This window comes from Gasterosteus aculeatus, chromosome 11 (genome assembly GCF_964276395.1).
Source record: "Gasterosteus aculeatus chromosome 11, fGasAcu3.hap1.1, whole genome shotgun sequence".
Taxonomy (NCBI): domain Eukaryota; kingdom Metazoa; phylum Chordata; class Actinopteri; order Perciformes; family Gasterosteidae; genus Gasterosteus; species Gasterosteus aculeatus.
The window spans coordinates 17,963,653-17,991,429 of NC_135699.1; the positions used below are offsets into that span (position 1 = coordinate 17,963,653).

Consider the following 27,777-nt stretch of genomic DNA (forward strand, 5'->3'; position numbering starts at 1 on the left):
TAGACACAGAAAGATGCCACACAAATAAAATGTACAATTGTCTTTTATTAACCATTTTAATAACAACCAACAAAAAAAAAAAAAAAAAATCATCACATTTCATACTCTGCTCACATCGAATGGAAAGTTGAACCCGTTACAGGATAATAACCAAAATACAGGCCGCTCATATCTACAGGTCGAACGCAACAAACAGTACAAGTACGCAGGAACATCGTTGGAGAAACACTTTGCTTATCTGTGTGTGCGTCTGTTAGACACACACACATGATGAGTGAATGTTTCGGGGACTCGTTTTGGTTGTGAGCCGCCACGCGGAGGTTTCATCTACTGACCCGCGGCTGTGAGGTCCACGTTACCGGGGGGGGGGGCGCGCCTCATTTCCTCCGCCTGCTGCCCGCCGAGCGGCTCGGTGACGCTCTGCCGCCGCTCCTAAAGACGAGAGTCCTCGTTAGAATGTTAAACGTGTACTTCAGGTCACCACGAGGGGTCGATTCCCCGCGGCGGCTACACACCTGCGGCTCGGCGAGGCCGGCGCTGCCCTCAGGTACTTCGGGGGAGAGTAGCTGAGTGAGCGGGAGTCCCTCAGGGAATCAGCGGGAACCCTCTGAGGGGGGGCGGGGCTGAGGACGACAGCACAGTCACGCACAACGCTGGGACTGCAGTCCCCACAATGCACCACTCAAAGGGCCCTTTGACCCCAGCAGCCAGTCTCACCTCTTCTTGCTGGTTTCCTTTTCATTCTCCGATGACGAAGCAGAACTCTGAGCTTTGATCGTCCTGTTAAAACAAAGTGAGAAGGTCATGTGACATCATCATGATGTCAGAGGAGGCGTGTTACTTCCATAACTGGAAAAAGGCGCTTTCTTTGTAGCCCCGCTCACCCTTTCCCTTGCTCCTCTTCGGAGTCGGAGTTGTCTGAGGAGGAGGACGAGGAGGACGACGAGGAGGAAGAGGAGGAGGAAGAGGAGGAGCTGCTGCTGCTGCTGCTGCTCTGGTTGGCCTTCTTGTTGCCACTCTCCTCCTTTCCGTTCACGTCGCCCTCGCTCCTCGCCGGTGGTTGCGGAGGCGGGGGGGTCGTCCCTGGCGACCCCTTCCCGCTAGGACCGCGTGGGGGCGGCTTGGTGTCTGGAGGAGACTTTCTGGGGGGGGCGTCGGAGCGCCTGGAGTCCAACTGGGAGCTTCTGCTACCTGAGGACAGGTTGTGGGAGGAGTCTCTGGGAGGACCGCCTTTCTGCCCTCCGTCCTCCTTCTCCTCCTCGCTCTCTGCCGGTGCTTTGGCCTCCTTCGTTCGCTGCGGGGAAGGCGAGGACGAAGAGGAAGAGGAGGAGGAGGAGGAGCCGGAGGAGGACGAGGAGGACGAGTAGGACCTGTGGGGCTGGGGATCTTCTTTGGGGAGGAGGGGCTCCTTCACCCGTGGTCTCTCTTGCTCCCTCGGCCTGATCCTCTCGGCTTCCCTTCCTCTCGCCGGCTCTCTGGAGACTGAGCGACTGCTCCTCCTCCGACGCCGCTGTGGGGAGGCGGAGCGCCGCAGCCTGGAGGAGCAAAACATCAGACTGGTTAGTTTGGATCGAGCGTGTCGCACCTCCCTCCCTCCCTCCCTCCCTCCCCGTCATGAGATAAAATCACTTCAAGGGAACTTCAACAGGTTTTTTTTGTTAGATGTGTAAATGATCTTAACTGATTGATTAAAGGCGTCGTTTTAGAAGTTACCTGTTGGGGGGGCTTTGTCTCCTTGGACTTCTCGACCTCGACCTGTTGCGCCTTCTGGGGCTTCTGGACCGACCTCTACCGGTAACCCGCTCCCTGTCCCGCTCCCGCTCCCTCTCCCTGTCCCGTTCCCTCTCCCTCTCCCTCTCCCTGTCCCGTTCCCGCTCCCTCTCCCTCTCTCTGTCCCTCTCTCTGTCCCGTTCCCTCTCCCTGTCCCGCTCCCTCTCCCTGTCCCGCTCCCTCTCCCTGTCCCGCTCTCTCTGCCTGTCTGGAGGGGGAGAAGCTCTCCTGGATCTGGGCGGGGGTTCCTGATACTGCCGGGGAGGGGTCCGACGTGGGGGGGAGGACGTGGTGTGTTTTGGGGAGGGAGAGCGTGACCTCCTGGCTGAGGGGCTGGTCCTTGCAGGCCTCCTGGCTGTGTCCCTGTCCCCCCTCCTCTCCCTTTCCCCGGCCCCCCTGGTTCTGTCGGCTCGGGCCTCCGAGGGGGAGGACCTGGCGGGCTGCGCTCTGCCGGACGGGGGAGGACTGGGGCTGTCCATCTGTGTGGGGCTGTAGCGCTCCTGGCCTTTGTTGCTCTCGGCAGGCGGTCTCTGCTTCTCCCGTTTGTCTCCTCCACCTTCTCTCCTCCCCTGGCTGGGTGGAGGCCCCGCCCCCTCGCGAGCAGACGCCGGGCTCTCTTTCCGACCGTTTGCCAAATACCTTTCTACTGCAGCGCTAACGGCAGCCGGGGCGCTTTTCTCCTTCTTCGCCTTGCCCTCATCTTCAGAGGACGATGAAGAGGAGGAGGAGGAGGAGGAGCTATCGCTGTCACTACCGCTGCTGCTGCTGCTACTGCCGCTACTACTGCTGCCGCTGCTGCTGCCGCTCCCCCCTTTCTCCTTGTCATCCCGGCGTTTCTCCTTCCTCACGGGGCTCGTCTTCTCGTCTCCTTTCCCAGCGCCTCTCCTGCTCTCTGCCGTCGAGCGGACCTCCTCGTCTCTCTTCCTGCCGCCCTCTTGTTCCCGCTGCATGTTGGGAGGCCGCTCCTTCTCCTTAACGCTCTCGCCCTCCTTCCCCCGCTGGCAGCCATTGGAGACAGGTGAGGACCGTCCTCTGTCCCTCCTCCTGGTAGGAGACGCCTCTTTCTCCAGCCTCTTACCAGCGTCTCTCCTGGTTTCATTGGTCTGCCTGGAGTTCGGAGCTCTCTCAGTCCTCCTCTCCCTCTCTGCGCTCCTCTCTCTCCTCTCCTTCACAGGGGGAGGCGAGGGGGATGAAGAGTCACGTCTCTTTTTGTCCAGTTTATTCCTGTCTTTTTCCCGCGCAGTGTCTCTGCTCCTCTCCCTCATCTCCGGTTTTAAGGGGGGAGGAGGAGGAGGAGAAGGAGAACGGGAAGATGATGAGTCATGCCTGGCCCTCTGAGGAGCACTCTCCTTCCCTTTCTCCCTCTTTTCTCTGCTCCTGGATCGCCTCCCTTTGACCACCTCCCTGCTCCTGGATCGCCTCCCTTTCTCCACCTCCCTGCTCTTGGATCTCCTCCCTTTGACCACCTCCCTGCTCTTGGATCGCCTCCCTTTCTCCACCTCCCTGCTCCTGGATCGCCTCCCTTTCTCCACCTCCCTGCTCTTGGATCGCCTCCCTTTCTCCACCTCCCTGCTCCTGGATCGCCTCCCTTTGACCACCTCCCTGCTCTTGGATCGCCTCCCTTTGACCACCTCCCTGCTCTTGGATCGCCTCCCTTTCTCCACCTCCCTGCTCTTGGATCTCCTCCCTTTGACCACCTCCCTGCTCTTGGATCGCCTCCCTTTCTCCACCTCCCTGCTCCTGGATCGCCTCCCTTTGACCACCTCCCTGCTCCTGGATCGCCTCCCTTTCTCCACCTCCCTGCTCCTGGATCGCCTCCCTTTGACCACCTCCCTGCTCCTGGATCGCCTCCCTTTCTCCACCTCCCTGCTCCTGGATCGCCTCCCTTTCTCCACCTCCCTGCTCCTGGATCGCCTCCCTTTCTCCCTCTCCTTGTTTTTTTCTGCCTGCGGAGGTGGGGAAGGGGACGAGGAGTCATGTCTCCTCTTGGAGGTCTTCTCCACGTCACCCTGCGTCTCCTTTTCTCTCCCATGGTCGGACCTCTTCTACATGAGGGAAGATTTGTTGGTGTCATTTTATGTTCCTGAGCAGAACAAACATTACGGGAGGTTTTTAAGTAACTCACCCCTTCTCCTCCCTGACCAGGTCGCCTCCTCTCTGGGGATCTCCCCTTTCTCCCCTCATCAGCGGTCCTCACAGTCTGGTCCGGTTGCCGTGATCTCAGCGGCGCCGGAGACGGGCTGTTACATCAGAGGAAAACAAAAACGCATTTTCAGAAGCCGGATATTCAGATTTAAGTCAACGCGTTGACGAAGATGCGACGGCGTCATCATCTGGTACCTGTCGGCGGAGCTGGAGGAGGCGCCTCTGTGTCGCACCGGAGGACTTTGATTCTTCTTGGTTTTCTTCTTTGACGTCTGCTTCTCATCTGAAGAGCTTTGAGAGGAGACACATAATCCAGTAGATTTGTTCAATCTCAAAGCGTTTATATTTGATGACAAGAAACACGTTTAAAGGAGCAGAATCAGCTTTCAGAGCCAAAAAGCTCCTTTTACAGATCGAAGAAGGAAGCAGAAATGAGGCCGGGCGGACGTGATGGACCCACCTTTCTCCTCCTTCCTCCTCGGACATCCCACTGAAACACAACGTTGAGTCAATAATCAAAGTCCACGAGAAATACTTACATACACCCTAAGCATTTATTTAAAGGAATACCTTTTCTTCTTCTTCTTTTTGGATTTCTTCTTCTCTCGTCGGGGAGACGGGGACGGACTCTCTGAGCTGCAGACAGAGCGAACAAAAAATAAATGTATGCGTCTACACGTATAAAGATATTTAGCGTAAGTCTGTCTTCATCATCGGGAGCGTTTCCTCCGCTCACCCGTCTCTATTCTTGTTTTTCTTTTTCTTCTTCCGACTGCGCTTCTTGGGAGGAGAATCAGAATGATCGGAATCCTCCACCAGGCTGAGCGAGCAGAGGGGCAGACGTCACGTACGCGCGTGTAGTATTCATTGTATTAATAATGATAATGTACGTACGTGTATTTCTGCTGCCTCTCCCTCTCCAGCCGCTCCTGCTCCTTCTTCTCCTTCTCTCTCTCCTTGCGGTCGGCGTGGAAGGACGAGCCGTCCACGTAGTCGCTGGAGATGCCGAAGGCGGCGCGGAGGCGGTCGTTCTTCTGCTGGTTGGCGGCGGCCAGAGCGTGAGTCTCTGTGGCCCTGAGGGAGCACACGCACCACGGCTTTGCATTACTGACGCTGTGCACGACGCACGACTTTTGTGTTGCTTTGTCTACGGGGTTCAATGAAGACATTTTAGGTTTCTGGATTCACGCTTTAGAGACAAATATTGGTATATTTGTTAGATCATACATCATTAAGCTGTACTTCGTCCAGCGGTTTAGTCCTCCCCTCCCTCTCAACCTCCCGTAGAAGGTAAATGCACGGGGGACGGAATAGATGTGTGTATGTAACGGTTATACTGCTAGAAGCTAAACTATTGATACTAATAAAACTGTCTTGATTGATTTGTGTTTATTTAAAATGCCATACAGCGGCAGACTAATACATAATGAAACGCCATATTTGTGCAGCGTTTCTATTTTCAACGATATACAGGTTTGATTTTTTTTGAGAATGTCTCAATATTTACATCCTGTTGTATTTGTTTGCTCAAAAGACCAAACAAAAAGCTTCAGATCAGGCAGCGACCGCTCCCCAGCTTTAAGTTCTTCTCGTTACGTTAGTGGCCCGTCTTTGTTTGACTTACGTTGGTCTGTCCGAGGGGACGGGAGCCGGCTCCTGCTGCTCCTGCAGCATCATGCGGAAAGTGTTGACTTTCTCATCAATTTCTTCGGCTGAATACCTGAGCAGACAAACAGATGATGGACGAGGTTCATAAGAAGCGGAGGGTCTCGTACAGTAGAACACAACGCTTCCACAGCCGCTGATCAATACGGATGAATCCGTTCAAATGAACACCAATAAAACGGACACACGCAGCTGTACGATGCTTTTGGAAACTGGGATTAATGAATCAATAATTTTACCAACAAGGTCCGGCCTGCGAGCCGAAGTGCTGGTGATCATAATTTGGACTTTCTATCCCCTTTCTTTGGTGCGGAAATGGGCTTCTATAGTTCTGTAACAGCCAATCCAAAGACGGAGTGTGTAACCAATTAGATGTAGATACCATGGTGACTGGCTCCGCCCCCTTACGTCAAAGACAGCGAGCGTGCAGAAACACCTTATCGAGCGCGCGCACAAAAAACACCTTTTCTGGTGAATGATTGACTTGCGTGGTCTGTAGCCGTCACTCATATGAACCTGCACTAATAATGGCCAGAAGCAGCGGCTCATTTGACCTGATGTAGGACAGCGTCTGGTCTCACCCTTGCTCCTCCATCATGTCCTGCAGCTCGGCACACTTGACCTCCAGCTGCCTCTTGCGTTGGTGCTCCAGGATGTCGGCGTTGGGCTGTCGGTTGAGCTGGCTCTCCAGCCTCTCGCGGTCCTTCTCGTCCCGCTCGCCGCCACGCTCGTCCCGCGGGCGTTTGACCCGCAGGCTGGACAGGTTGCGCTGCACGTAGCCATTGGTGCCGCTTCCCCGGGGAGTCGTCAGGCCAATCCCATTGTACATGGCTCTGCAAAACACAGAACACAGATAGGAAGCGGGCTTAGTTCATTTGATACAAACATCAGGGCGTACGTGTCGGCACACGAGGCCTCGAAACAAACTATCGTTAAATAGTAACAGCGACAGAGACGCGAGTCTGACTGCAGGGCTGTTTGGTGTGAGAACATCGTTGTTACCAATGTTAATACCTCGGTTAGAATCAGTAATGTGCAGATAGGTTTTCAGATTCATTGGTTACATATTTGGGTTTGGGTCCTGAGCTATTTTTGTATAAAGCATGTTTCTTTGAGCTCAAAACAGAAACTAGAAATAAGGGGAATTATTTGCATCGTTTAGTCCCACTAAGAAGGTTGGTAGCTCCAATAGTCACGAGCTTCTATGTGCATACAGGAACATCTCCACAACACCGAAGGGAAAGCAGATCCCTGCGGTTCCTCCGTCAGCCTCAGAGTGACTTTGTATCCTAAGATGGCTGACAAACTAACGAGAAGCGCTTCCACATCTGTGTCCTGGTGTGTTATGAAGGCAAACACTCCATGGAGGCTGCTGCCTTAATAACAAAAGCACTGACGTTAGACGAGAACACAAAAACAACTTAAAATATAGAAAGTGGGTCTGGATCCTCTCAACGAACCGGAGTCGCTCAAATGACTCATGAAACATTAGCTGGATGCGTTTGTACATCGCCACGTCTACTTAAACAGCCACAATAATACGTTTTATTCACAATAAAACGCATTTTGATTCGCATTCACACGTGCGCCAGAACAGGCCTGTTGCCACCCGAGTTGACGTTAAACAGCAGATTTATGATGAGTAGAAGGGGATAAAAGGTAGAAATGAGACGGTGGGACTCGCTGGATGAGGCCAACGTGGACGATTATCACTATTCTCTTTTTGTTGGAGAAGCAACGCGGTGATTTCTGTGCTGCGCGTTCAAAGAAAAGGCCCAACCACACGTATGCGCAGCGAACAATTCCCACCTGAAGCTAACATGCTAACGTGTTTGCTACGTACCAGTGTTCTTCTCCGGGAGCGGAGAGCGATTAGGCGGGAGATACTTTCCTGGTGAAACAGACAATAAAACGGACCGTGAAATAACCGAGTCTTTCGAACTGTGGAGAAATAAAGAAACCCGGCTAACGTCAGTTAGCTGTCGGCTAGCTAGCTGCTCGGATCTGCGAACCGAAGCGAGAACGAGATGAAAACCGGATGACGTCACACGTACGTAAAGCACGTTTAAACCGCGATGCGTTCAGGTGTTGGAGGAGAAATGAGGAATCGACTTCTGTGTTGACAACTTGGTTATGTTTCAACGATAATAATTCATTATTTGTATTATTAATTAATATAAGTGTATGATTATTATAATCCATATTGGTATGATAAATATTGTAAACCAAGCATTATTGGTGAAAATAATGATACAAAAGGTTTTTTTGGGGGGTGTTGGAGCGGGACTGTTCTTAAAACAGAGAAGCGGGAGTCATATTTATTTGTAAAAGTACTTTTAAGTTCTCAGAGTGTTGTGTTAATATTTTATTTACAAATGACTAATGGTATGTACAAAACATAGAGTAATGGTAACTTGCAACTAGTTTTCCTGAGAAATGTAAAGAAAGGTTCACAGTTGTAAGACAAAGTCAACACATTTTTCAGGGTTATTTATAAGCTAAATTAGTATGTCAACTGTTTTTGAGTTCGAGATAAGGCTGTCATTACAATTAGATAAACAAAATAAAAATGGTGATGAAAACGATCTGTAATTTGACATCTGGGAGTATTCCATGTTACATTACAGTACATTACAGGTCATTTGATCCAAAGGGACTTACATTGCATTTTTAACCCATGGCTTTTCCATTTTTTCCCGGGTGTTGCAAACACCTTATGTCATTGGCCTTATGTCAAATTTCCCTAGACACATGCAGATTTGTTTTGTATTAATGTATTACAACTATTCTATTTGTAAATATTATGAATCGCAAGGGAAGTTAAAGACGTTTGTTTTACAAACATGGCAACCGGTAGAGAAAAAATACCAATAAAATGAACGGTTTGCTGCATGTGCATATTGGAAGACCCACTTCCGCTTTGCAAAGAGAATAAACAACTACATTTCCCAGAATGCAATCTGCTGATTTTGACGCAAATTCTGACATAGACGAAACCTGCCAGAATCCGACCGTTAGTGACGCCGAAGCCAGACCGGAGGTGCGCTGCTCTACGGGGCCGTTAACGTGCTTAAGAACCCAACGATAGAAACACAGCAGAGACGATGGCTGAAGGCGATAACAAAAGCGCCAACATGCTGGTGAGTATTAACGTTATTTCCCCTCCGAGTGGATTCACACAAAGGCTGCGGTCAGCCGAGGGGGCGTTAGGAACAGTTGACGTTAGCATTAGCTGCTAAGCACCCGCGGCCAGACAGCCGAGGACGGCTCTGGTGTTTTGTGGATTTGTTACATCGTGGTAAAGTTCATAGCAGCCCGACCTGATGGGCGACTTCTGGCTGATGCAAGTTGCCGGAGTGCCGCCGCCCGTCTGCGGCTGTTTTGCCCGCGGCTAGCTAGGCTAGTTAGCTCGTCCACTAGCCACTTAGCTAGCTAGCGTTCGTTTAATACGCCATGTTCCCCTTTGTAACCCTACTAACGCGCCCCCCCCCCCCCCCGTATGGCTGGCTGACATCTCCACTCGACGTGTGTAGATTAAATGTGTAGTTTCCGCAGAACGCTTCCTGTTTTGTTTCTGTCGTGGAGGCACAGACTGCACAGTCACACCAGCAGGGCGACGTCCTGTTATCGATGCCCTGCTGATGTCTCTCTCCCCCCCGGGCGATCCGTTTACTCCGATCACATCGGGGGAAACACAATGAAGCTGTTGTGGAGGATTCCATCTATTCGAAAGATCTCCCGCTGCTACTTGCAAATATATACGTTCCGAAGCAAACGTGTATTGCATGTTTTAATAAAGAGTTTAATATAAATTGAAATGAGTTCTATTCTGACTCTAGCTGCCATCTTTGGCTTCCCCAGATATTTCCCTGTCCACTGTGATATTCTAGTTTATTACCTAATCGTCCGTCACGTGGTGGTTGTGTGGTGTGTGTGCAGGCTCAGGAGACGGCCCAGCTGGAGGAGCAGCTGCAGGGATGGGGCGAGGTGATCCTGGCCGGAGATCGAGTCGTACGCTGGGAGAAGCCGTGGTTCCCAGGAGCGCTGATGGCTGCCACCACCCTTCTCTTTATGTGAGCGCGCTGCGACGCACAACCACACAGGAGCACGTAGTTATCATTGCAGTCATTTCCTCATTGCTCAGCAGAGAGATCTGTATCCACACTGGCCGCGCTGCTCTGGTTCACAATGAGTGTGTCCTAAAACACATGGGCTTCAGAGGTCGTGTAACCTTCCCCACACTTACAGCAGAGCCACGGCTGTGACGTTGTTATTTAGATGACCGTAGGCCACAGGTACTGTTGGTTTGTGTTAGCACAGGTACTGTTAGTTAAACACTAAGAATTGCTTCTTTAATGTTGCCTGAATGCACCTCCATCTATCTCTGGTTCAGCCTCACCTAATATGCATTCATTGCTTTCACTTTGCAGATGTTTTTAAATGTCGCACACATGTGTATGAATCTCTTAACTCAGAAGTGGTTCTAAGCTCAGAGAAGAGACAGAACCTGACTTCCTGGGTGGCTGATGAAAGAGTGAGCCATTGAAGTTAGTGTTTCCTGACTGTTCCTCCTGCAGGCTGATTTACTACCTGGACCCGTCTGTGCTGACTGGGCTCTCCTGCGGCGTCATGCTGCTCTGCCTCGCCGACTACCTGGTGCCCACCCTCGCTCCCAGAGTCTTCGGCTCCAACAAGTGGTGAGAGCGCGAGGACGATCAAATGAAAGTGTTTTCATTGCAGCCAGAAATGGTGGAAATATTTTTAGGCTTAAACGGCCACTTTCCTAATGTTTGGTTCTGGATTTATTTGAACCCTTTCCTGATTGCACGCGTGTTCCCCTCGCAGGGAGGTCTTTGTTCTTTGTCGACTGAATTCACTGGAGGAGTCAGACGGGATCGCTCTCGCCTACTGACTCACTCCTCTGCATTCGATCATATCAGCATGGATTGGAGAGCAGACTGATGCTCGGGGCTTAGTTGGTAGGGACAGTCACAGATGGTGGTGTGACATGGAAACCAAAGCAGTTGGGGAGAGTTTCTCTCCTTTTGAACTAGTGTCTGAATGTTGTCACCTGAAACCCGCCCCGTACCGAGCCCGTCCGTTTCATGGAGCTTTGACATTACACAGCGAGTTGTGGGGATCTGATGGAGACAACCAGACACCCGGGACAAGATAGAGTAACCGCCTGCAGCTGGCACGGCGGGCTGGACGTCTGTCCTCCACCAGGCTCCTTCAGCGCCTCCATATAGAACGCCGCATCAGCGTGACTGCTGCGCATTCCACAGGCCGGGGGGGCAGATTAGGCCCGACGGCGTGTGAGGTGAATAGTGGTCGTGGTGTGCAACGTGGAACATGGCGGGGGGGGGGGGGGGGGGGGGGGCGCGCGCTGACAAGTCACACGCCTGGGTTTAAAGGGCAGCTTTGTATTGGTCTGTGGGTGAAATCCAGCTTGAGAACATGCTGAACCCGCAGCGGTCAGCTGGATCCCTTCGGTCGCTCCCTGACAGCAGGGACAGAAATAGGGGACGATGGCTAAGCAGATAATATCGGCCAGCTTCCTTCCACAGTCGGGTCCTTCTCGTGTCGACTCCCTGAGGTCCAACAGCCTAAACGCCACCTTTTGTGTGAAATGGAGAAGAAGGCCTTTCAGTTCAGAGATCAGGGTCACCTGCTTTCCACCAATCAATGGGCCTGAACTCTAAAAGACGCTGTTTGATAGAATAAACGACGTCGTGAAGGGTTCACGCCTGAGAAGTCAGGACTGCTCCTGCTTAAACTCTATATTTGATATCTTTCTCCTCAAGGGAGATGACGATTATGTTTCGGACTTTGCGTCTGCTTTAACTGAGACATGAGTTGAGCGTTTGGTCACGTCTTTGTCCCCCGTCCCCCAGGACCACCGAGCAGCAGCAGCGCTTCCATGAGATCTGCGGTAACCTGGTGAAGACACAGCGTCGTATCGTGGGCTGGTGGAAGCGTCTCGGAGCCCTGAAGGAGGAGAAGCCCAAAATGGTAGATGATGATTTGAAGGTTTAATCGGGCTATTTAACACACACACACACACACACACACACACACACACACACACACACACGGTGGACATCAGCCTGGTTCCAATGGGAGGATTCCTCTGCTCCAGATAAAACACCCTCATCTGATTTCGCTCTGCTGCTCCACTTAGGAGGCATCAAAGTGGGTTACAGCCTGTGATTGGGGGGGTCGGGGGTCATGATGTACTCACACACCCACACGCACCGTAGTCGCATTCTTCAATTCACGGCTCACTTTGTTGGTTTCACGGTGTGTTGTTAACCTGACCTCCTGCTCTCCACAGTACTTTGCTTCAGTGATCAGCAGCCTGCTGGCCGTGGCCTGGATCGGACAGCAAGTGCACAACCTGTTCCTCACCTACCTGATCGGTGAGTGCATGTGTGTGTCTGTGCACGGAGGAACGGCCCTGAATCACACGGGGTGTTGGTCTCTAGCTGTGGAAGAGCTGGTTTTGTGTTGGGCCCTGAAACTCATTAAACTGATTGTTTCAACACCTCAGGTGAACGTTTAAGGAAACCGGTTCATTAAACAGCTGTGTGCTCTTATTATTCAGCTCTGTGGATAATTATTTATTCAATGAGAAATCCAGTCCTCCACAAGAGGCGTGTCTGATCTCTAAAACAGGAAGTCAGAGTTGCGTGTTCCCCGGTCACATGATCCCTGCTCGACATCAACGGGCTTCCTGCTGCTGGGTCTCCGACTGTTCTCAGTCTTCACTCGAGACGGACTGGGAGGAAGGGCTGCAGTGGTCCCTGGGGGGCCACCCCTTAGTCTGTCCTCAGCTGCCTCGGGTGGAGTCGGCAGCTCTGAGGCGGAGCTGATCACCACTTACATAAACTGAGACATGATTCATCTGAAATGAGCGTTCTTTATTTAATCTCTGTCAAGTGGCTCCTCAGGTCGTCTACTGGGCCGAGGAGGTAACCAGTGGTAACATTAAACAAAGAATGGGGATTTACGAAGCTATTATGTCTCCATCTCAGTGTCCTCAGACTCATGGAGGGGGGGGGTGAGGAAACGTGACTTCCTGCTCACCACAGCTGACTGGCCCACCTTGTCTCAGCTGCTGCTCTTCTAATGAGTTAACAAGCTGACTTGATGCTTCTCTTCTGCAGTGAGCTTCCTTCTGCTGCTGCCCGGCCTCAACCAGCACGGCGTCATCTCAAAGTACGCCTCCATGGCCAAGAGGGAGATCAACAAGCTGCTCAAACAGAAGGAGAAGAAGAACGAGTAGAGGGACGTGTGGAGGGGGGGGCTCAGCAGCGATGGAAGGTGGGGGGTGGAAGTTGTATTGAAGAAACGGAGAGGAGAGTCCAAATAGAAGCCTCCTGCTCCTCGGGTCTCTGCTGCAGAGCAGGACGCACCTTTTTATTTCCTCACACATTGGATAAGTTTCATTTCTCTCTTTGGAACCTCAACAGCCCATTTGTCCTTTGAATTTACCCGCCGCCATGCATGCATGCCGTCAAGGGTATCTTAACCGCACTGAGATACACACACACACACACGCGCACAGAGGCTAAAGCTCCAGTCTGTTTCTTACTTTGAGTGCGCTTCATTTTAAGATGTCAGTAATGCTTTTAAGCCATTCCCTCTACTTCGACAAAGTTACTACTGAGCTGTTCTTGTAGCATTACTGCATCATTTTAACCCTCATAGATCCCTCACAGTATTTCCTTTTTGTTTTGTTCAGACGTTTTTGTCACATATGGACCGGTCATGTGAATTTTCCAGGCTTGTTCTGCTTTGGTTGTGTTTAAAGATAATATCGCTGACATGAAACTGGATTTAAAGTGTAGCCTGTCTGGAGTTGTTTCTTGATCTAAGCTGCTGAACCTGCTAGCTCTTATAAACTGGTGTAAATAGACCCATGTGTGTCCATGTGTCCCTCAGTCCTCCTTGTCTCTTCTTATTTATGTTTTCTCTCCTTTCTTCTACGTCTTTCAACTCATTTCATTTTTTGTCTTGATTGGGGCTCATTTCAAAACGAATAAAGTTTGACTTAACGTTTGACTTAGTTTCATTGCCCTTTTGGTCAGATGTCTCTGTTTTAACAGCTTTTGGATATAATTATTTGATGGTTCAACATCTGGAGAGCGAGAATAAATAAGTATGTTTCATGCCAATCTGAAGTGGTAGTGTGCGTACATATAAATACTTTACTATATTTTGAAGCCCCATGAAAGCTTATGTATATTGTTGATTGAGAAATGTTTGACAAATTCATTTTAATAGATACAGAATATAATGTTTTGCAACTAAAATGAAACCAATTCAGAAACTAGAAACTAACTACTCTTAAATCTAAAAACTAACATCAATGATTTTTTGATTAATCGGTTTAGGATAGTTTTCATTTTAAGTCCGGTACTTTAAACCGGCCCCGTGTTTGGACTTTGACACGTGAATATATTCGCTCTGACTACTTATATCACTTAAATTCTAAATCGTCTGGTCTATTTTCTTATTTACTCTCTCGCGCGCCCCCTGCGGCCGCGGGAGGAAGCGCGCGCGGCCGCCCGGTGAACGGTGACCGGCGCACCGGGTCACCATCTTCCTCCCGGTCTCCCGCCTCCGTTCAGTCCGCCACACCGACAGCATCTCCTTCCGCCACCGTCACACGCGGTTCCCCGCTGCTCGCAATGGCGTCAAACGGTAAGAAAGCCGTTGGTGCTCAATGTCGGCGGCGATGTTTGAAGGTTAAGGCGTGACGTCACGTTAACGCCGTGGCCATGGATGGATCTCCATCTTCACCCCGCGAATCAACAGTTCGCTCAAAGGCGTTTTGTGTTTAGTCTCTTGGACGCGGAATGCAAACACCGGCGTGATGCTAACTCCACTGCTAGCAAAGGTTAGCCGTTGAGCTACATGCTATCAGCTAGCTCCCGGGAACCGGGTCCGCTCCGGCCGCTGCACGTCTCACGGGTCATATTAGTTATGAATCATAACTCGCATCATCAGAGGAAGAGCAGTACAAACAACAACAACAACAACGTAGAAACATCCGCACGTCCACGTTCCACCTTCGTGTTTTACGCTATTCTGGTTTTAACGCTCCTTTTTTTTTATGCAATAGATTATTCCCAAACATCTGGCCAGGGGTAAGTGACGCAATACTCCGTCACATGACATTAAGCTCACTCCATGAGGTGTGTCTGATGTGTGTCCTTTTAAACCTCATCCAGCTGTGGGTCCTATGGTGGTGGAGGAGGTGGAGGTGCTCACCAGGGCTATGGTCAGTCCTCTGGTCAGAGCTACGGAGGCTACAACCAGAGCACCAACGCCAGCTACTCTCCGTCTCCGTCAGGTAGAGGACGCCTCCGTCACCTTCTGCTCACACCCGGGTGTAGTCAGCCCCATGTCCCGTCTCGTCTCCCCGTAGGCTACGTTTCTCCGCCCTCTAACCAGGGTGCAGGTGGAGGTTATAATCAGCCCTGCAGCCCCGGAGGTTACAGCAACAGCAACCAGCCCTTCAACATGAGCTACAACCAGCAGTCCTCCTTCTCCGGCTACAGCCAGCAGCCTCCGCCCTTGTCCTCCGCCGGGTGAGACACCGTCAGCTTCTGCCTCACCCTTTTCGATGTGCGGCTTCGCAGCCTTGCTGACGCTTCTCCTCTCCCGAGGTTCAGCAGCTACGAAGGAGACCGCCCGGCGTCCGGCTACAACCAGCCCCCGGGCGGAGGCAGCCACGTCAGCGGCGGAGGTCAGACCGGGGCCTACGGGCGCGGCGGGGGCCACCAGCAGCCCCCCCAACAAGGAGGAGGCCGCTACAACCAACCACCGAGCTACGGTTCCGCCCCCCCACAGGACTACAGCCAGCAGAGCGGCGGCGGCGGTGAGTTCTGCGCTGCCTCAGCAGAGAACGCTGTGCAGGGAGAAGTGCTCTCACACGTCTCCCCCTCAGGTTACGGAGACGAAAGCCCCCCGCTGAGCGGAGGAGGAGGAGGAGGAGGTGGAAGCTACGGCGGCCCCGACGGAGGTAGAGCTCGTGGGGGGGGATTTGGAGGCCGCGGATACGATCGCGGGTTTGATCGAGGTGGCCGAGGCGGGCCGAGAGGAAGAGGAGGCATGGGGTGAGTGTGTGATGAGAACCCGGGGCCATGTTGACAGTAACCACGGTTACGAGGTCAACTCATGAACCCCCCCCCCCCCCCCCCAACAAACACACACACATGCTTCTGAGGTCACTCATGCACCACAGACATGTTAGAAGGTCCTTCCTGTGAGAGCTGCTGCCTTCCACCATCATGTGTCTGTTAGCGAACAGCACTAAGGACTGAGGCCTTCTCTGTGGCGGCCGTGTGCAGCCTCTCCTCAGCCAATCAAACTACAGCAACACTGAACTCAATTCATATTCAATATATCTGCTCAAAGAAGGAAACCGGATGCTTAAAATGAATCTATAGTGCGTGCCAACAGTTATTTGTTATAATAACTAGTTAACCGACGGAGATACAAGGGTTGAGAATACAAATGGTGGCTCGTGGCGATGAGAAACTAAAGTGGAAGGAGATGAGCGCTTTGGAGCAGAGGCTGCTGGGTAAGTGGGTGTGTTTGTCTCAGCTGGGACAATGTTTCATTTCTTCTGTTACTTTGTGACCCATTGAATCCGAAATAGTTTCCATCTCACGGTTTGTTCTCTCACCCGTCACGTGGATGTGTGGAACTCCATCCCGCCGCCGCCACAGCGTCCTTACAGGCAGTTAACAACCAGATGTGGTTACATGTGTCCAACTGATCTGACTCCATGTATTTAGTTTAAATGGTTGGTCAGTGACCTGAGTTTAACATCTCACCACAGAGAAGCGTGCAAGGTGTAAACCGATGAACTAGCTCACCTGGCCGGCATGTGCACACCTTCTGCCCTGGAGGAGAAAAGTGCCGATTGTTTCAGTATTGTATCAATATTTAAGAATTAAAATGACGCTCTGTCATGAATTCCCCCCAAATGTGTTTTAATATCTGATCCTCCACTGCGCTCACAAGCCCCTCCCTGCTCCCCCTGCTCCTCCTCCTCCTGCTCCTCCTTTTGCTCCTGCTCCTCCTCCTGCTTCTCCTCCTTCTGCTCCTGCTCCTCCTCCTGCTCCTCCTTTTGCTCCTGCTCCTCCCCCTGCTCCTGCTTCTCCTCCTCCTGCTCCTCCCCCTGCTCCTGCTTCTCCTCCTCCTGCTCCTCCTTCTGCTCCTGCTCCTCCTCCTCGTGGGGTTCTGAGCGCCAGGCGGCTGCAGGATCAGACCAGCAGGTGATGGCGGTGTGGGCGTGACCCCCTGATGTCTGGAGATAAATTAACATTTAGCGGCGCTGAAAACATTACGTTTCAACTGGTCCGACGTTTCCTAAAAAATAAACAAACAGAAAACTCACAAAATGATTTCACAGCTTGTGACGTGTGTCACGTCTAATGCAGACAGACAGAATTTAAAGGCAGTTTTACTGTTCTACAAATTAAACGTCCGCTAGTTTTATTTAATTGAATAATTGAGATGAAAGGTGGGGAAAGGTCTAAAGTTGAGTTACTGTGGTACATTATTGGTGGAATGATGCTTCAACTCAAACTGTGTCGTCAGCTTTAAAGAGATTATGTAAGTCACTCTTCATTATTATGCACAACATTGTTTATCTCATTTACAAAATTTGCAGCATAATTGCAAGAAAAGAGAGACTCCCAAAGCAGCGCGACCGATAGTTGTCATTTCAGGTTTTAGCTCGGTGACCTTATTTCAGGCAACGCGAGCCTTCGCAGCCGCTTTAAGACACCTTTTAGCCAAAGAGACATTAAGGTGGACGTCGTGAGCGATGTGAATGAATGTGATGGTGCGAGATGTAGAAAGGAGACCTGGGACGTTTTTGTCTCTACTCCAATGGAGACACAACGTTTGGTGGCGATTTCTGCTGATTGGCAGCTATTTACTTACTGTTTGTAGTTCGAAGGTTGCCGCTAACAACACCTTTGGACTGTAGCATTATTGACGATAAAGTACAACGTCTCGTACCTTATTGCTTGAGTACAATGTGGCCTTACTTTCCCTGTTATTCATTTATTTTTTCAATTTTGAGTTAGTTACACAAATAAATATAGAAGTTGAAAATATTATTATATTATTTTATTAATATTATTTTTAATTTCATGAATCATTTTGGCGACGGGTGGCCTTTTGTTTTGGTTTGAGTTCCTGCCCCCGAAAATGTCCTGTGCACGTGCCTGTCACCTGGTGAACTACGTGTTGTGTGAACCAGAGCCAGACGGCCCAAAACAGCTCAGGTGCATTGTGTAAGATCTGGCCAAACAATATAAGCAAATACAAGTAGCGGTATCAGTACGAGTGGTACTACACAACGGGGCGGGCCGGGGCTAGCATGCTAACGTGCTAACGTCTGCAGATATCAGGTGTCAACCTGGTTTGTTAAGTTAAGCCAAAGTGTTAAAGCTGCATTCTGTGTAGTGACCAGCAGGGGGCGACTCCTCTGCTCCCATAGACGTCTATGAGACAATGACTCTACTTCTCTGTAGTGACCAGCAGGGGGCGACTCCTCTGCTCCCATAGACGTCTATGAGACAATGACTCTACTTCTCTGTAGTGACCAGCAGGGGGCGACTCCTCTGCTCCCATAGACGTCTATGAGGAAATGACTCTACTTCTCTGTAGTGACCAGCAGGGGGCGACTCCTCTGCTCCCATAGACGTCTATGAGGAAATGACTCTACTTCTCTGTAGTGACCAGCAGGGGGCGACTCCTCTGCTCCCATAGACGTCTATGAGGAAATGACTCTACTTCTCTGTAGTGACCAGCAGGGGGCGACTCCTCTGCTCCCATAGACGTCTATGAGACAATGACTCTACTTCTCTCTTGATTTATTCCCTCAGTAAACATTGTAAACATGAGTTCATGGTCTCAGTCTCTAGTTTCAAGTCTTCTTCAACACAACATGATGTTCATTCAGTAAATGACGGACGACAAAACGACGGACAAAACGCTAACGGGGGGCTTCTAAGCGTCACCACGACGACATCACTTCCCATCCGCAGTCTATGGTGGACGTCTCCATCTATGACAGACCATCACCTCAGTGACCTCCTCACGCAGCTCATGTTGTGGATGTTCTTAAGTTCTGGCCTCATTTGGCACATTGCACCTTCTAAGTTGTCCAGAAGAGCCTGAAGCCAAAAGGCTTCTCCCTCACGTGTCTCTGTGGCCCCCCCTCCGCCCACACCAAGCGCTCCCATCACCTGCCCCTCTCACCTCTTACCCCCCCAACCAGCGCCCTCTGTGTCATGCTCTGCTTTAATCAACCTTTGAATCTTCTCCTAGGCTCTTACCTTCTCTCCAGGCTGGCTTTCTGCTCTTGAGCATCATTTGGGACGTTTAGAAAAGGGGAGGTCTACAGACAGTAGTGGTGGAGGTCATGGGAACAGCCCCCCAGCTAGAAGGTGTTACTGTTTGACACCGAGGAAGCAGATTATACGATGAAATAAAATGGGTCACTTGAAGACTTCAACCCAACATGACGAGATCTTTAAAGCGGCCTCTTGTCCTGGAGGCGTATTCCAGGGACTAGAGGGGGGGGGGTATCTTAAGTCAGAGTGACGGTTACCCACAACCCACTGAGAGAAGCCGCTGTCAGCGCCAGCCTTCAATGTCCTTCCTCTCTCCTCCTCCTCAGACCGGCCGATCGTGGAGGATTCAATAAGTTTGGTGGTAAGTGACAAAAAAGAAAAGAAAACAACACAAAAAGCTTTGATAAGTTTAAGCAGTCGGGGGCTGAAAGGAGGGGGGGGGGGGGCTCTGTAAGTAAGTCAATTTCTACCACACACATTTCCATGAGGTCAAAACTAGCATGCAAACGTCCATCGGTTCTACGCAGTACTCACACCAGGTGGAGTGATGCCTGATGCCCCCCACCCCACCAAAGCAGCTCTGGTTCCTCTCAGCTGTAATGGAACCAAGGTTCTAGGTTCTGTCTAGTGAAAGCCGTTTAGGCCATGTGACAGACTGGAGCCTGAGATGGTGGAAAAGAGTCCAGCAGAGGGAGCTGGATGGAGGTCAAACCTTTGGGACATACCCCCCCCCCCCCTTTACGGCGCCTGCTGAGACGGTTTGGTTCGGTCACACCGAGTGTTTGAGACATTTTGAGTCCCTTATGAAACGTCTCCCAGGGAATTACCCACAAGTCATTGCAACGTGACGTTAACAACGGACCAGTGAAAGCTGGTAAACGAGGAGGAGGCACACGTGTGTTCATATTAGCATTAAAGACGGAGCGGAAACATGAAATCAGACGGTATTTATAGATAAGATATTACATTTTATCATTACAGTTATCAAAGTACTTTTGACAAAAACCTCTAAAATGACCTCATGGTGAAAGATCCTCATATGCTGGGAGGTGTTCGTATTTACACCATCTCCATCACTGACCTCCGTGAGTCCCTCGGGGGACAGCGGGGACACTGTGTCTCCGCACGGTGAAACCTGCAGGCTTTGATCGAAACGTGAAGTCATCCGGAGACTCCGCCTCCAGCCGGCGAGGACGACGCTCGGTGAACTGGTTTTATTGCTCAACCGCGGAATGAAGGAATGTATATGAAGGAAGTATGTAACCGTCAGGCCGGTTGACGAGCGGCATTCCTCGTGGAGGGGGGGGGGTTTAGAGCTTGTCATGGATCTTTTGACTCTGCAGGGTTAAAAAAAGAAACACACCTGTACGACGGGTCCAGCTGGCTCTCCATTAGCTCTCATTGTGGTTTGGTCCTGTTGGTTGATGCACTTGTCGTCTCTTTGGATAAAACCTCAGCTACATGAAACATGGTGTAAAAAAGTCAGATCTGACGCTCTCGCGTCTCCTTGACGAAGGTGTAACACGATGCTTTGAAATGCTCCCAAGCTGGTGATTACCCAGAGTCCTTTGCTCCCATGTGTGGAGAACAATGGAGGCCTGAGTGGGTGACACGGGTCCCCAGCTGGAGGGTTCCAGAGAGGGTGGAGTGCGTGTGAACTGACACGAGTAGATGTAAAACATGAACAGAGCCAGACGGAGGCTCTGAAAGGTGGTGTAAATAAAGGGTGTAGATCACACAGACTCACACTGTGTTTACCTCAGCTGCTCTTCTCCACATTTCATCTCTGGGTTTCTCTTCTTCTCCCCTGAAGGACCCAGAGACTCTGCACACGGAGCCGGAGGAGCCGGCTTCAGTGAGTCTGCTTCTGTTCTCCTGTGCGTGTGTGTGCGTGTGCATGTGTGTGTGCGCGTGTGCGTGTGCATGTCTGTGTGTGTGCGTGTGCATGTCTGTGCGTGTGTGTGGAGAGGATTTCATTGCCAAAGAGGACCATCTAGGCGCTAAAGACATTGTTTGCTTTGCGTGTTGGTTTAGTCCAGAGCTCCACGCTGAACAAAGTGTAGCTCAATGAGAAGATAACCACAGCAGTACTGATGTCAGAAGGTCTCTCTCCACAGTGCAGGACCAGGATAACGCTGATAACAACACCATCTTCGTCCAAGGCCTCGGAGACGACTACACCGTGGAGTCCGTGGCCGACTTCTTCAAGCAGATCGGGATCATCAAGGTAAACTAGAATTATTGCGCAATTATTCACAAGTTCAGGTGAACCTCCAGGAAAAGAAGAAGATCTCTGCTGGTCCTCTCAGATCAACAAGAAGACCGGCCTGCCGATGATCAACCTGTACGCGGACAGGGAGTCGGGAAAGCTGAAGGGGGAGGCCACTGTGTCCTTCGACGACCCCCCCTCGGCCAAGGCCGCCATCGACTGGTTTGACGGTGAGGTGCCGGCCGCGTGTCCTCGTGAAGGTCAGGGCCTTCATGTTTTAATCCAGTGGTCTGCCTCCACAGGGAAGCACTTCTGTGGGAATCCCATCAAGGTGACCTTCGCCACCCGCAGAGCTGACTTTGGGGGCCGAGGGGGAGCCAGGGGGGGCCGAGGACGAGGAGGTGAGAAGTTCTCTGAACTCCAAGGTTGGTATTTTAATGAAACGGTTTGAGATGTTTGTTGGTTCTTTGGTTGCTTTCAGCCGCGTCACATGGTCTTCTTCAGCAATGTTCACTTTGAGGACTTTGAAGGACTCAGAAGGTCTGACCCTCAGCTTGCCGCTCCCTGTAGGTCCGACGGGGCGGGGGGGATTCGGAGGGGGGCGAGTTGGAGGTTTCCCAGGAGACAACGGGGGCAATGGAGGAGGAGGACAACAGAGAGCTGGAGACTGGAAGTGTACAAACCCGTGAGTTGGGTCCTTTTTTCCATTTGTAAATGAATCTCATGGTTTATTTCATAAACTGTGTTCATCCTCAACCTTTTACTTCTTCCTGAACCTTCTGCTCTCTCCTCTGCAGAAACTGTGACAACCTGAACTTCTCGTGGCGTAACGAGTGCAACCAGTGCAAAGCCCCGAAGCCTGAGGAGGCAGGAGGCATCTCCTCGATGGAGAGAGGTCCGAGTCCAGCACGCCCCATATCTACACCTCATGTTCTAGTCCGTCCTCTGAAGGACCTCATGTCTATATGCATATATGATAATCATATCTAGGGGGACAAACCGGTTCCTGAGCTTCTCTTCTCTTTGTCCCCAGATGTTAGATCCTCACAGTAGTTTGTCTGTCAGATTCTAAAATAATCTGCTGGTCATTACTTAAAGAGTCTTCTGCTTCTTCTCATCTCCTCTGACGTAGCTGTGAACATCGTTTACGTGTAGTTTTTCCTCTTTACGTTGGATCTTCTTTCCACAGAGAAATAGTCCCCATTGAAGCCGCTTCACTCGGTGAAAGTCTGCCTTCTGTCTGACTTTGGGTCCTTGTCAACGCTTGTTCCTCCATCAGGAGCTTTCGGAGGAGGAGAACGCGGGGGGGGGTTCAACGGCGGCGGCTTTAGGGGCCGAGGAGGCGAGCGCGGCGGCTTTAGAGGAGGCAGAGGAGGCGAGCGGGGAGGATTCAGCCCTGGGAAGATGGACATGAGGTAAGTGAAACATAAACATGACCTCTGTTATTCCCAACGGAAACCCCCTCTGAATCTGATCAACGTGTTCCTCAAGCATTGAGCCTCTTTCCGCTAAACAAGCTAATAAAGGAAGCATTGGAGCATCTATCAGGAATCAGGAAACATTTATTGCCAAAATATGTCAAACATACAAGGAATTTGTCTTGGCGGTTGGTGCGTGACAGCAGACAGTGCAACAATAGACAACAAGACAGCAGTGCACAAGTAATAAAATAAAATGCAATGGGTTAGTAGAATAAGGCTATGGGTTAGTATAAAATAAGAATAAAGTTAAAAACTAAAAATATTTTTAAAAAAATTAAAAATATTTAAAAATAAAGTGCACTATCGAACAAATGACAAAGTGACGAGTGACGACAAAGTGACGAGTGAGAAATGAGTTAAAGTGGCATGTGCAGTGTGAAGGAGTGACCGGTGGAATGTTATAGTCAGGCAGTGGGGGACCGGCTCTGTCGATGAGCCCGACTGGCGACGGGAAGAAACTGTTGGTGTGGCGGGAGGTCTTAGTCCTGATGGACCTCATCCTCCTGCCAGATGGAAGGGGCACAAACAGGTTTTGTCCGGGGTGAGAGGGGTCGGCTGCGATCTTTTTAGCTGCTTCAGAGACTTGGAAGCGAACAAGTCCTGCAGGGACGGCAGATTGCAGCCGATCAGCCTCTCTGCAGAGCGGAGGACACGCTGCAGCCTGCCCTTGTCCTTGGCTGTGGCTGCAGCGTACCAGACGCTGATGGAGGAGCAGAGGATGGACTCCATGATGGCCGTGTAGAAATGGACCATCATCGTCTTTGGCAGGTTGAATTTCTTCAGCTGCCTCAGGAAGAACAACCTCTGCTGAGCCTTCTTGGTGATGGAGCTGATGTTCAGCTCCCACTTGAGGTCCTGGGTGATGATGGAGCCCAGGAAACGGAAGGAATCCACAATAGTGACGGGGGAGTCACACAGGGTGATGGGGGAGGGTGGGGCTCTGTTCCTCCAGAAATCCACAACCATCTCCACGGTCTTTAGAGCGTTGAGCTCCAGGTTGTTCTGGCTGCACCACGACACCAGATGGTCAGACTCCACCTGTAGGCAGACTCGTCCCCACCAGAGATCAGTCCAATGAGGGTGGTGTCATCCGCAAACTTCAGGAGCTTGACGGACTGGTGACTGGAGGTGCAGCTGTTGGTGTACAGGGAGAAGAGCAGAGGGGAAAGAACGCAGCCTTGGGGGGAACCGGTGCTGATGGTCCGAGAGGCTGAGACATGTTTCCCCAGCTTCACGTGCTGCTTCCTGTCAGACAGGAAGTCTGTGATCCACTTGCAGGTGGAGTCGGGCACGTGCAGCTGGGAGAGTTTGTCCTGCAGCAGAGATGGGATGATGGTGTTGAAGGCAGAGCTGAAGTCCACAAACAGGATCCTGGCGTAGGTTCCTGGGGAGTCCAGATGCTGGAGGATGTAGTGGAGGGCCATGTTGACAGCATCGTCCACAGACCTGTTGGCTCTGTAGGCGAACTGCAGGGGGTCCAGGAGGGGGTCGGTGAGGGACTTCAGGTGGGTCAGGACTAGCTGTTCAAAAGACTTCATGACTACAGAGGTCAGGGCGACGGGCCTGTAGTCATTGAGTCCTGTGATCCTGGGCTTCTTGGGAACAGGGATGATGGCGGAGGCCTTGAAGCAGGCTGGTACGTGGCAGGTCTCCAGGGAGGTGTTGAAGATGTCAGTGAACACCGGAGACAGCTGGTCAGCACAATGCTTCGGGGTGTGAGGGGAGACTGAGTCCGGACCGGCTGCCTTACGGGGATTTTGTCTTTTAAAGAGCCGGTTAACGTCTCTCTCCAGAATAGAGAGGGTCGTTGCTGGTGGGGGAGGGGAAGGTGATAATGATGAAGAGGCGTGAGCACCTGATGGGCTGGGGGAGGGAGGGGAGGGGGACTGGGGCAGGTTGGTGGAGCTGTGGGGGATGGGATCAGGACATTGTCTTTCAAATCTGCAGTAGAACTCATTCAGCTCGTCTGCCAGGCGGAGGTCATTCATGGAGTGGGGGGTTTTTGGCTTGTAGTTGGTGAGGTGTTTGAGGCCTCTCCAAACCGAAGCAGAGTCACTTGCTGAGAACTGTTGTTGGAGTTTCTCAGTACAGTCGTTTAGCGTCTCTCACCGCCTTGCTAAACTTGTGTTTTGCCTCTGTGTACAAGACTTTGTCCCCACTCCTAAATGCCTGATCCTTCTGCAGGCGTAGTGTTCTGAGTTCCGCTGTGAACCAGGGTTTGTCGTTGTTGTAACTCACCCTGGTGCATGATGGTACACAGCTGTCCTCACAGAAGCCGATGTAGGAAGTTACAGCCTCTGTGAACTCATCCAGACTGTCAGTAGCTGAAAACATCCCAGTCTGTGCAGTCAAAGCACGCCCGAAGATCCTCCAGCGCCTCACTGGTCCACTTCTTGAATTCCCTCACCACAGGTTTGCAGAGCTTTAGTTTCTGCCTGTATGCAGGAATCAGATGGACCATGACGTGGTCAAAGTGTCCCAGTGCAGCACGAGGGACGGCGTGATAAGCCCTGCTGACTGTGGTGTAACAGTGATCCAGCGTGTTCTCCTCTCTGGTGGGGCATTTAATAAACTGTGTATTTAAGGAGTTCATGGGTGAGATTTCCTTTGTTAAAGTCCCCGAGGACAATAACTAGAGTCCGGGTTGGTCCGCTCCACACGCCGTATCTGGTCGGCGAGTGTCCGCTGTGCCTCGTGCACGTTGCCCGGCGGCGGCATGTAAACACCGACCAGGATGAATGAAGCGAACTCACGGGGGGAATAAAAGGGTAAGCAGGAAACATAATTAACAACAAAAACAACAAAAAATGAAGCGCACCGTGGCAGCCATCATCGGCGCCATCTTGGATCTGAGGACACAAATAGCTCTCATCATGAAGGATCATTCAATACCGTGAGGAACCTTTCTGGGACACGAGGACTGTTGGACCTGAGATCTGGTGTCTTTAGCTGCTTCTCCAGTAGCTCTCAGATGAAGGACTGAGTGTGTATCTAAGATGGAGCTGTCCCTCGGGTGGAGCTCAGACTACGTCACCCTGACCCGTTTGTTCTGCATATCATATGTTTACTGTGCTTATCAGTAACCGGGGTGTTGTTGTTTTTTCAGGGGCGACCACAGACAGGAGCGGCGAGGCCGTCCCTACTAAACCCCCCATCCAGCCTACAGCCCAGAGACCGCCCCCATCCAGTCTACAGCCCAGAGACCGCCCCCATCCAGCCTACAGCCCAGAGACCGCCCCCATCCAGCCTACAGCCCAGAGACCGCCCCCCCATCCAGCCTACAGCCCAGAGACCGCCCCCCCATCCAGCCTACAGCCCAGAGACCGCCCCCATCCAGTCTACAGCCCAGAGGCCGCCCCCCCATCCAGCCTACAGCCCAGAGACCGCCCCCCCCATCCAGCCTACAGCCCAGAGGCCGCCCCCCCATCCAGTCTACAGCCCAGAGACCGCCCCCCCATCCAGCCTACAGCCCAGAGACCGCCCCCCCAACCAGCCTACAGCCCAGAGACCGCCCCCCCATCCAGTCTACAGCCCAGAGACCGCCCCCCCCATCAAGTCTACAGCCCAGAGACCGCCCCCCATCCAGTCTACAGCCCAGAGACCACCCCCACCCAGTCTACAGCCCAGAGACCGCCCCCATCCAGTCTACAGCCCAGAGACCGCCCCATCCAGTCTACAGCCCAGAGACCGCCCCCCCATCCAGCCTACAGCCCAGAGACCGCCCCATCCAGTCTACAGCCCAGAGACTGCCCCCATCCAGCCTACAGCCCAGAGACCGCCCCCCATCCAGTCTACAGCCCAGAGACCACCCCCACCCAGTCTACAGCCCAGAGACCGCCCCCATCCAGTCTACAGCCCAGAGACCGCCCCCCATCCAGTCTACAGCCCAGAGACCGCCCCCCCATCCAGTCTACAGCCCAGAGACCGCCCCCCCTTCGGTAGACTCCTTTTCCTTTAGAAGTCTCTTTTTGGTCTCTTTTCCTTTGCATCGCCTGAGCAGAGGCGAATGTGCCGCTCCCAGTTCTGTTTGCTTGGGACCACGTGACTCCCCCCTCTGATCGACAACCACACGCCACACGTATGACACATGTATGTTTTGTCCCCATCATCCGGACCTCCTGTGTCACTCATTGAAACTCATCCCAACCTTCTAGAAGGAGCTCTGTACATGGGGACAAGTGTCCACATTCTGCTTGTGAATTAGTGCTGAGTCATCGTTCTTGATTATAGTCCTGATTATATTTGTTGATCACATCTAGACTCCTCCTCTCAATTCGTGGAAACACCACGCGGATCATTTAGAGGAAACCAGTACCTGTTTTACATGTTTTCTTCTCATGTTCAGTATCACTGCAGAACAAACCAGGAGACGTTTGAACCTCACATGCTTTCATTTGTCAGTGGTATTTTTTGTATTGTGCAAGTGCTGCTTTTCAAATTAAAAGAGTTGATACAAACAAACAATCCGTCTTTGCTTCCTGCAGCTTGTAAACCTTTTGTTGTGCAGGAAGTTGCTTCTATTTAGACCCTAAGTGGGCGGAGCTTCACGCGTCGACCTCGGTCGACTGTAAATTCTCAGAGATGATGTCATCAATGTGGATTCACTGCATAGAGCGGAGCCGTTAGAAGAAAGTTCAATAAAACATTTTCGAACCATTATGAGTCGCTCATGTTGCACTTGTTTTGCGTTTTGGTTTCCTGAAGAAGTTTGTCAGGAAATCTTTTTTCTTCCCCAAAGATGAGCCAGCGAATACAAAGTCAAACTACATCATCAATTTACAACAGTTTTCCGAGCCGTCCTTCAGGGAACCAGTCCGACATCTTCTTTTTTAATGTGTTCAAAATAACGTCACAAGAGAAGAATAAAGTCTTGTGTTCATTGTTATCAATAAGAAGAATCCTCCATCTTTACATTACGTAACTCCTTCAGAGCACAACAGCATTTCTTGGTCTCACAGCTAAACTGGTCCGAGCGGATAACCAGTTCCCGGCTGCTGCTCTCTGTGGTTGATGTTGGGTGTAGCTGATGGAGCGCTTCAGCTGTGTGAGGCCTTTGCCCCTCCAGTACTTTATGTGAGATCAATACACACACTGTATTTCAACCATTTGACAGAAGTGGAGG

General features: G+C 51.4%; 3 protein-coding genes across 5 annotated transcripts; 2 read left to right on the forward strand and 1 right to left on the reverse strand.

The window, feature by feature from the left end:
• Positions 1-25: 25 nt before the first annotated feature.
• srrm2 (serine/arginine repetitive matrix 2) lies at positions 26-7,686 on the reverse strand. Of its 2 annotated transcripts, XM_078084201.1 has the most exons (15): positions 7,424-7,686; positions 6,162-6,413; positions 5,540-5,635; positions 4,810-4,989; positions 4,652-4,735; positions 4,486-4,551; positions 4,376-4,405; positions 4,111-4,206; positions 3,896-4,010; positions 3,468-3,815; positions 1,714-3,434; positions 885-1,535; positions 718-780; positions 516-623; positions 26-432 (listed from the first exon to the last, which is right to left on the reverse strand). In XM_078084201.1, exons 2-15 carry the CDS (start codon positions 6,407-6,409, stop codon positions 378-380), a joined length of 3,861 nt encoding a protein of 1,286 aa, XP_077940327.1. In that variant the 5' UTR covers positions 6,410-6,413; positions 7,424-7,686; the 3' UTR covers positions 26-377. The 2 variants fall into 2 exon arrangements, with proteins under 2 accessions (XP_077940327.1, XP_077940326.1); XM_078084200.1 differs by having other exon boundaries at positions 1,714-3,815.
• A 639-nt stretch (positions 7,687-8,325) lies between these two features.
• Positions 8,326-13,641, forward strand: arl6ip1 (ARL6 interacting reticulophagy regulator 1). Its single transcript, XM_040190773.2, has 6 exons — positions 8,326-8,720; positions 9,520-9,653; positions 10,158-10,277; positions 11,475-11,592; positions 11,915-11,999; positions 12,747-13,641. The coding sequence occupies exons 1-6, from the start codon at positions 8,685-8,687 to the stop codon at positions 12,863-12,865; spliced, it is 612 nt and encodes a 203-aa protein (XP_040046707.2). The 5' UTR covers positions 8,326-8,684; the 3' UTR covers positions 12,866-13,641.
• Positions 13,642-14,064: 423 nt separating this feature from the next.
• fus (FUS RNA binding protein) lies at positions 14,065-27,116 on the forward strand. Of its 2 annotated transcripts, none has more exons than XM_078084204.1 (15): positions 14,065-14,286; positions 14,708-14,732; positions 14,817-14,938; positions 15,014-15,176; positions 15,261-15,466; positions 15,536-15,704; positions 19,292-19,326; positions 20,779-20,820; positions 21,083-21,192; positions 21,275-21,404; positions 21,477-21,599; positions 21,745-21,859; positions 21,972-22,069; positions 22,454-22,589; positions 25,762-27,116. In XM_078084204.1, the coding sequence occupies exons 1-15, from the start codon at positions 14,274-14,276 to the stop codon at positions 25,799-25,801; spliced, it is 1,527 nt and encodes a 508-aa protein (XP_077940330.1). In that variant the 5' UTR covers positions 14,065-14,273; the 3' UTR covers positions 25,802-27,116. The 2 variants fall into 2 exon arrangements, with proteins under 2 accessions (XP_077940330.1, XP_077940329.1); XM_078084203.1 differs by having other exon boundaries at positions 14,123-14,286; positions 15,264-15,466.
• The last annotated feature ends 661 nt before the right edge of the window (positions 27,117-27,777 follow it).

Coding starts and splice junctions, on each gene's coding strand:
- arl6ip1 (XM_040190773.2), top strand. CDS start 8,685: ATGGCTGAAGGCGATAACAAAAGCGCCAACATGCTG. Junction 10,278..11,474: donor GTCTTCGGCTCCAACAAGTG/GTGAGAGCGCGA, acceptor CCCGTCCCCCAG/GACCACCGAGCAGCAGCAGC. Junction 12,000..12,746: donor GTTCCTCACCTACCTGATCG/GTGAGTGCATGT, acceptor TCTCTTCTGCAG/TGAGCTTCCTTCTGCTGCTG.
- fus (XM_078084204.1), top strand. Junction 15,705..19,291: donor AGAGGAAGAGGAGGCATGGG/GTGAGTGTGTGA, acceptor CCTCCTCCTCAG/ACCGGCCGATCGTGGAGGAT. Junction 21,860..21,971: donor GACTGGAAGTGTACAAACCC/GTGAGTTGGGTC, acceptor TCTCCTCTGCAG/AAACTGTGACAACCTGAACT.
- srrm2 (XM_078084200.1), bottom strand. CDS start 6,409: ATGTACAATGGGATTGGCCTGACGACTCCCCGGGGAAGCGGCACCAAT. Junction 4,736..4,809: donor GAGAGGCAGCAGAAATACAC/GTACGTACATTA, acceptor CTGCTCGCTCAG/CCTGGTGGAGGATTCCGATC. Junction 4,011..4,110: donor TCCTCCAGCTCCGCCGACAG/GTACCAGATGAT, acceptor CTGATGTAACAG/CCCGTCTCCGGCGCCGCTGA.